Below are 12,628 nucleotides of genomic sequence, written 5' to 3' on the forward strand. Positions count from 1 at the left end.
TCCACGAGCGCGCGTGTGATAACGTATTTATCTTCAAGCAAACTTGGCGCGTGACATAGAACACACAACACGCAGGTAGTGATATTAGCCGTGCAATATAGATTTTTATCGCCACTCCATTCTGTGAATCTGATTGGAGGATTAGCGCGTACTTGAAGATAAAAGAACTTAATGTACATTCAAAAGTGGTGCTTTTGCATCAAATGCTGATCATCACATGCATTGCTTGAAGTTTGCTTGAAAATAAATTTGATATCACAAGCGCGCTCATGGAATACAGAAAAAAATATAGCGCGTCTGCGTCCTATCCAACTCGGCCTTCAGCCTCGTTGGATAAGGGACGCAGAAGCACTATATTTTTCTATTTTCCACGAGCGCGCGGGTGATAAAATGGATCAACTATACCTAAATCTAAACTTGGATGAGCCCCATTTCATACTTCCTGCGAATTCAACACGAATGTTGACGTCACAAATTCACAACAAATAATTTGCACCAGTTGAAATGTGTTCAACTCTTGCAAATTATTTGCAGCGAAAACAGGGATGTGCCGTAAAAATTCACTCCACATTCCCATTCGCAGGTTACGACTTGTGTTGAAGTCGTGACTATTTGAGGAGCGACTAGTCAACTAGTAAAATTCACTAGTTGCCCGCAGGCTAATTACGCCACTACGTTACTTACCATCCTCGAAAGATGCTCTTGCACTAGTTGATATTCATTCTTCCCAATTTCAATTAGTGCATCTCAAACACCACTCCACTTAATAGTAATGAAATTGTCTTGCTCTTCTTTAACAGGAGTCCAGGTTCTAAGTTGATCTGTAGGACAAAATGTAACGCACTTGCAACTTTAAATTAAGATGAAAAGAGAGTATAAAGATTATGTTATTTATACTTCCAGAATAGTGTAATTAAGAAACAGATGCATCCTACAACTAACACAGAAATGCATTGCATTTTAAAATAAATATGAAGGTACAAATAAGATTAACAGAAAATTCACCACAGAAACTTAATCGAAACTGAAACAACACTTTATATGAAACCTAATTTGTTGATTTAAATAAAAAAGTACACTGCTGGGTGTGGGTATAACGTCAGGTTATGAGGGGCTTGGTCTTTCAACATCCTAGCCTGAGCCATTACTGACGACCAGCCCCCCCCCCCCCATTCTATCATCATGTCAATATAAATTATCATCTTACCAACTCAGCTCTGGATAGTCTTGGAAACCTGTCAAATCTCTGAAAAATTAAAATTCAAATAATAAAAATACAACTTTTTAATAAGTAATTATGCTCAGCCTCAGTACTGTTTGAGATTCATCATGTGGGTGAATCATATTGACTCTTTAGTCTTATTATTATATATAGAGGTAAAGGAGATAACAAGGTGGAAGGAAGTTATTGAACAACATGTTGAGAGTTGACTAAGTATGCCCTACATGGTAACCATGGGCGCCGCCATCTTGAAATATTGTTTACTTTTTTTTTTTCGCTTTCGGCATCTGTCATGTTTGTACATTTTTGTTGTTTTAAAATAAATTCATTATTATTATTTTGTGACTGACCTTGAACTAAAACCATGCTAAATAAAACTAAGTAAGAAAAGGACAACACATATTAAATAATGCCTACGATTTTTGAAAAGAAAACTAGGAGTAGCTCAACTTGACATGACTTGACTTACGTGTGTACACTGCATCAACAACAAGGAACACACATCCGTCGTAACGTATGACTCAACACTAAATATTTATAATAATACCGCAGGGAAAGTCGTGTGTTGTCGACAGCGGTGTTTATTACTGAGCTACATGTATTTGGTTGTGTTTTTTTTTTTTCAGCCAATAGCGTTATTTCTACCTCCATGGTTAAACTTAGAACAAAAAGTAATATTCGTAGGCCTGTACATGGTGGCAATATTTACAAAATCAAAATGTGTAGGCCTACCTACACAGGCAGTTCTCACATTCCAAAACACGGTTTCGCCTCGTCGTCGAATCATGGTCGAACTCCAAGCGTGTTTGCTCACGGCGTACAACAACGGGTCTTTTACTTCAGTTAGTTACACGGTAACGAAGCAGAAGCACTGCCATCTTTCTCCGTCCCCGGCCCTAGAATTTCGCGGAGATCAAGCCATTTTTTAACTGGTATTTGCTGCACATTAATGTGCGAATTCACTCACACACACACACAAACAAAAATGGCGGCAGTTAAAAAATATTGAGACAGAAATTCTTTGTCACGTGATTAGTGGTTTTGTTTTTTATTGGTCCGATTTCTCAATCTATTTGTTAATGCAGCCTTTTGATTGGTTCAAGTTTTCAATCGCATTATAGATTGAGACAAAATTGAGACGGCTTTCAATCTTTTTCTTGATTGGGACTTGGATTTTGCGCAAGACGGGAATTTCAATCGTTTTCAATTATTTTCAATCTAAATTCAATCTATTAGATTGGAAAAAGACTCAATCGCTTCAAAGATTGGAATTTTCAATCGTTAGAATTAAGAGAGTATGGGATGGGTATTACACTGCTTGGAAGGAGCACAAGGGATCCAAGGAAATCAATCAGAGCTTGGTTGAAGATGAAAGTATTGGTGAAAGTGGAAGTCATCATTGACCAAGCAAAGAATCCAAATACACTCTGAGTCATTTCTGCCTACTTTTATAGATTCTGTGCTAGCTTTGATTCTGTGTTATAGCTTAATCAAATTAACCGATGAGCATCATACGTCCTTTGCAATGAGTGCCTTTAGTATTTGTCCGAAATAACTGATATAATAACAACAGATTCTTATATATGATTTGAGGCATTGCATGGTGAGGTATCAATATATATTTGGATTGCGGTATTGCCAGGTAGAGTTTGCTATATACATGTATTCTACTATCGCCGAGTATATCCGCATTTATGATCAGAGAAACATACTTGTCTCAGAGCTTTACTTTTATTTTTATAATATAAAACCATTTTGTGTGTATTTCTTATAAAAGCTATAGTAGATGTTAAATTTGCATCAGGATAAAGAATATTAATTTTTTACCCATGTGTGTTTAGCACTGTATATTCACAGGCATATAAAAAAAATCACAGGCATATTTCTTGGTGGGATTCAAACCCATGACCTTTGCAGAGCAGTGATCGACATACCAAGTACACCCCAGAGATTGTCTGGTGGCTAGAGGCAGTTCAAATCCTATGTTTAGCAGCGGGTACTGCTTATAAAAGCTAAATACAAGATTATACAAGTTGTAATGAGTAGGTTTGTCGTTCAGATTTTGTTATCAAATTTAATTCAAAGCAACTATTTCATTTCAGAATGAATAAAGTTTTGCGTTGATGTGCTTTCTCATTCCGATACGCAAGACTTCACAGTCTATTGCAATTCAGGCAAAGCTGAAAGACATTTAAAACTATCAAAGCTGTTTTGACTGCAACTTTAAGTATTAAAAGGGATAAACTTAAGAACATCAGAGGCCCTGCAAACTTACCCAAAAGAATTCTAGCCGGGATTGGTAGGTGTTGCAAGTGAGTTCTCAGGAATCTGGTTTTGTCGGCCAAACAATGTCTTGAGTGCCTTTCTAAACTGCTTGTACTTAATGGCATAAATGAATGGATTCAGACAACCGTTTGCAGCAACCATGGCAACTGTGATGAGGTAAATAGCAGATGAAAAGTCAACAGCCACTCCAAGGTAGAAGAGTGAATAAATTACAACATTTGGTGTCCAGCAAACAGTGAAGGCAATAAACACAATCAGAAGGGTCTTGAAGGTGTTACGTCTAGCTCTCATCAAGGACTCTCTCTGATCATTGATAGCTCCACCTCCACTCCCAGATGGCTGAACTGCTGGTGCAGGACCAAGTCTTGCAGCTCCTTTCTTCAAGACGAGTGTAATGTGGATGTAGACAACCAGCATGACAGTCATTGGTATGAAGTAAACAATAACGTTCATTGAAATAACCAAAATCTCTGGATGCTTCAGTGATTTTCGTTTGCACTCCAAATTTTCAGAGTAATTGATAAACACACTGTACAAATTAAACACAAAACCACAGATCCAAACACACATTACAGCCAGAATGACATTCGTAAGAGTTGCAAATCTTTGGTATTTGAAGGGGAACACAATGGCTAGGTATCTCTCCAGGGTAAGGGCTAAAAGATTATAGGTTGATGCACAGAACAGACCCCATAAGAAGAAACGTGACACCCATAGCCTACAGAGAATTACTCCTCCAGCCCCAGGAGGGAGTAGGTCCGGGATGGGTATCACACTGCTTAGAAGAAGCACAAGGGATCCAAGGAAATCAATCAGGGCTTGGTTGAAGATGAAAGCGTTGGTGATAGTGTGCATGAAATGGACTTTGATGATCACAACACACACTAAACAGTTGCCACAGATGCCTAGGCATCCCATGATGGTCTGGAAAATCAAGAGTGGTAGCTGTTCTGCCATGACTCTAGACTGAAGACAAAAACCACTCAATGCTCCTTTTTATACATTTCTCAAGGCATCAAGTTTTTGTTAAAAAGGCTCTCAGGAAAATTAAGTGGAACATCTCCATGTTTTTGTTCCATTTTTAGAATCATCTTAGAAGATGTAATTGTCTAGGTTTCTCCAATTACCAGTGAGTAGGGACTTGGAATGTCATTGTGAAAGCGCAAGCTCCAATTAAAAGATGGATCAAAGATTTTATACTTGAACAATCAAACACAAATGGATAAAAAAAAAAAAACACTCAATGGTATGAGGGCAAAATGACAAAACTAAATGGGGAAAGTAAATTAGAAGATAGAACCAGACTAGACTAGACTAGGATGACTTTAATAGGTGAAGGGATGGGGTGAAATACTTAATTGATTTGACATTTGGAGGCTGAGATAGACTGATGAAATATTTCTATAGTAGGGTTGGCTGGATTGATGGAACTTAACATTGGACTACTGCAACTCTTTGTTAAAGTGGTCTCAAGCAATCTGATTTAAGCAAGTTACAAAAGATACAAAACAGAGCATCCCGTATCATCTTCTCCTACCCAAACCATGTCCCCACTTCACCACTGATCAAACAGCTGCACTGGCTCCCAGTAGAAAAACGAATAATGTTCAAATTGGCCTTAAACATGTTTAAGTGTATGTCTGGTACTTTTCCCACATACATTTCCAACTCACTAGAAACCAGGGCTACAAAGAGCAACTTACACTCAGAAAACAAATGGTAAAAAGATGTTATGTAAAAAAAATTGTGTAAGAAACTACCTTACTGAAGTAAAACACGGCCAAAAATATGTACTGATTTGTAGTGTAAAAAAATCCATACATGTTTTGAGAGTAAGTATTGCAGTTAACCACAGTTATGTAAGATTTACCGAAGTAAAGAGAAACTTTACATGGCATTGGTAGGTCTTACAAGGAACTGTGAAAAGAATCCGGTGTTTACATGCAAGTTATGTTTTTCCCCGCGTGTGCGCACGCGCGTGTCTGCGTGACAAGTTGCTATTAAACGTCTCAGTCCATGCAGTCATGTCGTTCGTGCTCGTCGAGCAAAAGTTACAAGAATTGAGATTTTTGCTCGTAGGTGGACGTATTAAAAGGTGAGTTTCTCAAAAGTTGTTACGATCTACAGTCATATCTACTGATGTGTGTCGTATTATTATTTGTTAGTTTTTACAACCATTTTGGCCTACATGTTTGCCATGAACTTGAAGGTGACTACAGCGCTATAGTGCTGCTAGTAGCAAAACAATGTTGCAACACGTTACAACACATGCCCACTTTATAGCGCTGCAGACATCTTCAAGTTTATGGCAAAAATGTAGGCCGAAATGGTTGTAAAAAGTAACAAATAATAATACGACACACATCAGTCCTTGGTTATGACTGCAGATCGCAATTGTTTTTGAGAAACTCACCTTTCATTGTGTCCATCAAGGAGCAAAATCCCCATGCTTGTAAATTTTGCTCGATGAGCACGAACAGGCAGTAAATGCCTTACTCAAACGTTAAGACGGGAAAAGGGTAAAACGGTAAAAAATAAAAGTATGTAATTTTGTACGACTACACACAATCCAAGTAAACATTTTACCTAAACAAACAGTAAAATAATAATAATTACACAGCTATAAGTTACATCAAAGTTTTTACCCATTAAAAGGGTAACGCGGAATAGTTTTACATGTCATAAAAGTGTAAGGTTTACACAATCAATGTGTAATATTTTATATATCTAGCGTTTACTTAAAATTTAGGTAAATATGTTTACTCCTAAACGAAGTAAGTTTGTAAATCTTTGTTGTGTAAGTTTTACCCTGCAACGGACTGGTAAAAGTTTACCTAACTGTTAGCAGGTTTACCCCCTACCTCTAAAACATGTTTTTTTTTTACACAACTTGTGTATGTTTTTCTGAGTGTACGTTCACAGGGCAACTTGTATATTCCTCGAACCACCAGAAAATCAGGAGACAGAGCATTTTCAGTTGCAGGCCCTAGGATGTGGAATTCCCTTCCAAACTCAACCAAAAATTCTAGCTCTGTTACCTTGTTCAAAAGGTCTGAAAACATTCATTTTCAATCAGTAAATCTCGCATGCTTGGCCTGCGGTTTTAGTCAAAGAGAGACCGGCTTTGCGCGGGACTTTCTTGGCTAAATGCTGCTAGCTTTGCCTAGTCGTGGTTTTCCTCTTGGTTTTGTTTGCATTCCCTTTTTTGTTTTTTCCTGTCATTCTCTGAGCGCTTTGTAACCTTAGGAAAAGGCGCTATATAAATGGTATTATTATTATTATTATTGATTGGGGATAACGTATGAATCCCTTTGCTGTGGAATGACCCCTGAATAATAATTCAATTTGTGGGTTTTTTTTTTTTTTAAATCTTGGACTCTTTAGGGTTGACTACATCTGATGAGCAACAAATCTAAAAACTACAGGTTTACTTTCTAAAAACAAAACGCCAACTGATTGTTTTTTAATGAAATTCTGAATCTCTTTTGAGAAACTTACCCAAGACTTTTAGAGTTCCTTATCCAGGATTGGTAGTAAGTGTTGCAAGTGAGTTCTCAGGAATCTGGTTTTGTCGGCCAAACAATGTCTTGAGTGCCTTTCTGAACTGTTTGTACTTAATGGCATAAATGAATGGATTGAGACACCCATTTGGGGCAACCATTGCAACTGTGACCGTATGCACTGGTGAATTCAAGTTAATGTTCACACCCAGATTGAAGAGGAAAAAGATGACTGTGTTTGGTGTCCAGCAAACAGTGAAGACGATAAAGACAATCAGAAGGGTCTTGAAGGTGTTACGTCTAGCTCTCATTAAGGACTCTCTCTGGTCATTGACAGCTCCACCTCCACTCCCAAATGGCTGAACTGCTGGTGCAGGACCAAGTCTTGCTGCTCCTTTCTTCAAGACAAGTGTGATGTGGATGTAGACAACCAGCATGACAGTGAAGGGCAGAAAGTATGAGGCGATTGCAATAGCAATGCCAAAAATCTCAGAGTATGGAATCATCTTTTGCTTGCATTCACCATTCTTAATTTGTACTCTAAACATGGGTTGCAAAGCAAACAGAAATCCAGAGATCCAAACACAAGCAATAGTCAGAATGACATTCCTACGAGTTGCAAGCTGTTGGTATTTGAAGGGGAACACTATAGCTAGGTATCTTTCAAGAGTGACTGCCATCAGGTTAAATGTAGAGGTGACGAAAAATCCCCAAAGAAAGAACTGTGACACCCATAACCTACAGATGAGTGCCCCTCCAGCCCCAGGAGGGAATGGATCCGGGATGGGTATCACACTGCTTAGAAGAAGCACAAGGGATCCAAGGAAATCAATCAAGGCTTGGTTGAAGATGAAAGCGTTGGTGATAGTGTGCATGAAATGGACTTTGATGATCACAATACACAGTAAACCATTACCACAGATGCCTAGGCATCCCACAATGGTCTGGAAAATCAAGAGAGGTAGATTCTGTTCTGCCATGACTCTAGACTGGAGACGTGTGCATTCAATTACCTGCTTTTATACATTTATCAAGGCTTCCAATTTTTCTTCAAAGAGCGTTCAATAAAAAAAGGGTAGACTTTTCTTCAAGTTTCTTTTCCTGTTGAAAAAGTATTGCTGAATATGTAATTGTCAAGGTTATCTGGTTACAAATTAACTTTAATCCTCCAGAGCAACAAATTGGCACATTCAATTGTTCAAAATATCCGAGACTCCCATAAACACTACTATGAACGTGACTTTAAATCACACACTCACAAGAGGAATTAAAAGAGACTTTTTTGTTGTTGTAGTTCTATCTAGCGGTCTTCCTCAGATCTACATGTATAGGGAACAATAATGCCCTCCATGTTTGTACAGGCATTGGAATGCCCTTGGTGGTTAATGTCAATAAGTTAGCCCTTGTCTTAGCTCAAGGGGGAATTAAGGTGGACTTGAAATGTCATAGTGACAATTATTGCAAACTTTACCTGGAAGGAAAGACACAGCCAGAATTTGGATTCCATTTCATCTGAAATAGAGTGTAGAGGGGTTTCTGACCAGCCCAGGAAAGTTTGTGGCAGAACTATTGCTTGGTTTTATGTAGGTGATGGTCAAAGAGTGTTGTACATGTACATTGTACATTGCAAACAAGATATTGTCAAGATGTGTGATTACAACTTATGTTTTCAAAGAGATGTAAATTTCTTTGTAAGAATAAGGAATAGTTTGTGTGTTCATTTGATTGTTTAGTTTTGGGTCTTGTTTTGGGGGTTTTGGAGTGGGTTTTTCTCGGGGGAATTGCCATGGGTCTGTCTGTCAATTTATTTTTTAGAGCAGCACTCTCACACAATATCAATCTTAAGCTTTATCTTTGTGAGAGTCTGTTATGGTTCCATAATAAACAGTTAAAACAAAAGTTAGACACATTTTCAGTAATTATTTTTTTAACAAATGATGCGATAAAACAGACTATAGATTGCTGCACTGTGTTTTAGATCTTCAGCGCATACAGAAATGAATTCTTAAATCTAAAGGTTTAATTTTTGTGGAGTGAGGGTTTAATCAGCGTTTGTGTTTCACTTTTTCTTTGAGTGCAAATTTGACATATAGCATTAATTGTTATTTAAATCTCAGCCATTGTGTTCAGGGAATTCCTTTTATCAAACTAATCAAAAGAACATTTCTCCCGGTGCCTTGTTTTAAAATCTCCAACAGTATTGTCCCTTTTCTTGGCTCGCCCTTATCTATCGTTCTAAATTTTATATGATGGTAAAATATTTTTTGTTCTCGGAAGAAAGATGACATAAGGCTTGATATCAAAGTGGCTGGCCTTTATTTCCGGTGACTTGTCAAAGTCTGTTGTTCCCAGTAAATATCTATTAAGTCAGGGGGGGGGGGGGGTTCTCAAAGATTGTACAATTTCTTGGGCAATTAGGGCCATTTAAAAAGCAGGTTGATAGCAATGGCCTATTTCTTTTAGAAAGTAGAATGTTTTTTAAAAAGCATGGTTCTACTCAGCAAAGCTTTTACAGTCTTTATTGTGACCTGGAACTGTGTTTACATATAGAATTATGTTTACTCTGTGCTGTTCATTGTTTTTGGGGGAGGCGGAGGGGGTGGGACTTTCTCAAGGATTCTACTATATCAAGGGCAGGGCCATGCAACAAACAGGTTAATAGCAATGGCCTATTTCTTTCTTAGAAAGTAGAATGTTTTTTAGAGCATGGCTCTATTCAGCCATGTTTAAAGTCTTTATTGTGACCTGGAACTGTGTTTAATTCTATGTTTTATTTTATTTTAAGTTTCTTACTCTGTGCAGCACTGCTTTATTGGTTTTTTTTGGGGGGGGGGTTGGGGCTTTCTCAAGGATTATACCATTTCTAGGGCGGTTAGGGCCATGTAACAAACAGGTTTATATAGCAATGGGCTATTTATTTCTTAGAAAGTAGAATGTTTTTTAGGGAGGTGTTTAAGTTATTGTAACAATCACAGCATAGACAGCTGTGGTTATTTCATTTCATTTCATTTCATTTATTCATTTCATTTATTTCTATGGCTGCTGCTAATACCCTGTTTACACAGCACTACGACCTTGCGAAGATCATGTCGATCACCCCGATCTGAAAAAATTATCAAATCGGGGCACATTTGCCGTCAAAATCCATAACTTTTGCAAATTACAGACTAATTACGTCGACGTCGTCGTCGTCGTCGTCGTCGTCGTCGTCGTTGTTGTTGTTGTTGTCGTTGTAAATGGCAATTAGGCTTCTTGTTATTATTTGGCACCGAGTCTTTTTGTTGGACTATTGTTTTGTTTTTTTACAGTAAGAAACCTTTTTTCAAATATGGGAGTTCAAACATAAATTATGGTTTTGTGTACAAAAGAGATTTTAGAATGTTGAAACACATTAATGATATAATGCCTACATGTACATGTACATGTACAGTGAGGAATTAGAAAAGTGATTGTTTACTTTTTTACCTTTTTTTCTCCCATCAGCACAAAACAATATAGGCTGAAGGGGGTATTGGCATTACATAGGGTCTGTCTGTCCGTCCAGTCCGCGGTCATTCAGTTGGACCATTGCTAGAATTGACATTTGGATACTTGGATAGCGGACTGCCCATGGGGAAAAAGGAAGGTTGGCATTTTTTGGAGGTTAAAAAGTTATTGGTCAAAGGTCATGGTGGTGAGATACAGCTAAATGATTTCCTGACCGTAACTCCAGTCATAGTTCACAATTGACTGGGGTGAGGTAACGTCCGTCGATATCGTTTTTTTCCCATAACCGATATATCGAAAATTTAATATCGAGTATACGCGATATATCGAGTATTTCCCGCGCGCAAGATGAAGCCTAAAAACAGCACTTGGTATACTCATGGAGAGTAGAAATCTATATACTGTAGACTGACAGTTTAATAGGGTTACATTTAAACCTGTTTTTGTCTGATCCCCGAACTTGTTTGTAGTTCAAAAATTTCAAATTGCGTAGTCCCGCGCCCCGATTAATTCTGGTTTTACAACAAAGTATGATCGCCGCTACCGCTGGCTTGGCCAATTGGTGAACGCTCACCACAATTCTCGATTCGTGATTGGCCATGATTGGCCGTCTCAAAATGACACAGAGCCTTTGTGAGTTGCGTGACTCGCCGACATTAAGGTGTCAGTTGCCGATGCATTGACGTAGAAGTGTCAATCAAGTTGTCCGATGGGCGCACGGGCGGGCGGCTTTGAGTTGAGATCTTTGGTACGATGTGGAAAAAAAAAAATGGTGCGACAGGCCCGCTGTTCTATGTGGAGAGTGAAGTGTGTTAGGGGAGCGTGGCGCTTCAAACTTTGTCAACACTAAATGAATTAGTTACTTAACTTTTTCAGAGTCTAATGCCCTCCAAAATAACGATAATTCACGGCAATATTGTTAGATACATAATAAATGTCCGCTGGTATGTTACACTACCTTTACGGTTGAAAATGGTTGAGATAATCATCGAAAAAAAGTCACAAGAAAGTCCCGCAAAACACAGACCTACCACTCCGCGCTCACAATAATATACAACGCAAGCAGAATGCAGTCACATAGTCTCCAATAAAGGCTCGTAGCACTTAGCATTATCAGCTTCAGTACGGTGTCCCACAAGGTTCGGTATTGGGACCACTGTTGTTCAACGTGTACATGCTGCCTGTGGGTCAAGTGATCCGCAAGCACGGCCTGACTTGTCATTTTTATGCGGATGACACCATGCTTTACATCTCAACATCACCAACATTCGATGACACTGCAGCTGTCATGCCCCGAGTCTTTCCCCGACCTCGGCAGCCATGACCTTCGGTAGTTGTTGGACAAACAGAGAATTGAAGGCAAGGGAAACAAGTTTGTATTTACAAGAAAATATACAGATTTATTTACAATTTACATTAAGTGTGTCTTCACAAAATTAATAAAATAAACGTTGTCCTATCAATGACTTTCAATAATGGTTGCCGGTTAATATTACAATCTTCTCTTGCTCTCTCTGTGTGTCTCTTTCGGTTCCTAGTTTAACATCACTCCCATCATGTCTTTCGAGTATTCTTTAAGTTTAGATTAGTCTTTGGCACTGGGTCGTATCTCTGCCCGGCCTTCTGTTAGCCCTCAGTTTAGCACATCAACTTCAAGTGTGGTGTTTTAACCCTTGCGGGAAAAACCCTGCAATAAGCAAATAAACCCAAATCTACATTTACAAAACTTAAAGTAAAATAGCACATTATCAACTTATGATCAATGTTTTCTTTACGGAAGTTCGACAACGCACTTCCATCTTTAACGCATAAATTCAAATCAATGCTATGTACAAAACTTTCTTTTCACGACTTCCTCGAACAATAAATCAAAGTAAATCACAGTTCTATTGAGAAGAAGTTCCACAATTAAATACAACAAAACTGAATTTCATTAACACAATCTCTTTGAAATAAATAACATTATCAGTAGCTACTTACAGGTCGATTTGTCGATCCAGGTTTCTACAGTGGCGGATCTCTTCAACAAAATTTCGGTGTGTCTCACTCGCCAGAATAAACTGCTTTTGCAAAAAATCAGCAACTAAGGCTGGATGACTGTATACTTAGGGCTCTCAATAACCCATAAGCAAAA

General features: G+C 38.3%; 3 protein-coding genes across 5 annotated transcripts in view; 1 reads left to right on the forward strand and 2 right to left on the reverse strand.

Moving 5' to 3' along the window:
• The window catches only part of LOC139949633 (uncharacterized), a 60,352-nt gene that overhangs the window by 9,738 nt on the left and 37,986 nt on the right, over window positions 1-12,628 (forward strand). The window lies entirely within an intron of this gene.
• LOC139950072 (galanin receptor 2a-like) lies at window positions 3,509-4,465 on the reverse strand. Its single transcript, XM_071948705.1, has one exon. It carries the CDS (start codon window positions 4,463-4,465, stop codon window positions 3,509-3,511), a length of 957 nt encoding a protein of 318 aa, XP_071804806.1.
• On the reverse strand, window positions 7,026-7,988 carry LOC139950073 (melanopsin-like). Its single transcript, XM_071948706.1, has one exon. The coding sequence runs from the start codon at window positions 7,986-7,988 to the stop codon at window positions 7,026-7,028; it is 963 nt and encodes a 320-aa protein (XP_071804807.1).

The sequence above is a fragment of the Asterias amurensis genome, chromosome 17 (genome assembly GCF_032118995.1).
Source record: "Asterias amurensis chromosome 17, ASM3211899v1".
Taxonomy (NCBI): Eukaryota; Metazoa; Echinodermata; class Asteroidea; order Forcipulatida; family Asteriidae; genus Asterias; species Asterias amurensis.

Coding starts and splice junctions, on each gene's coding strand:
- LOC139950072 (XM_071948705.1), bottom strand. CDS start 4,465: ATGGCAGAACAGCTACCACTCTTGATTTTCCAGACCATCATGGGATGC.
- LOC139950073 (XM_071948706.1), bottom strand. CDS start 7,988: ATGGCAGAACAGAATCTACCTCTCTTGATTTTCCAGACCATTGTGGGA.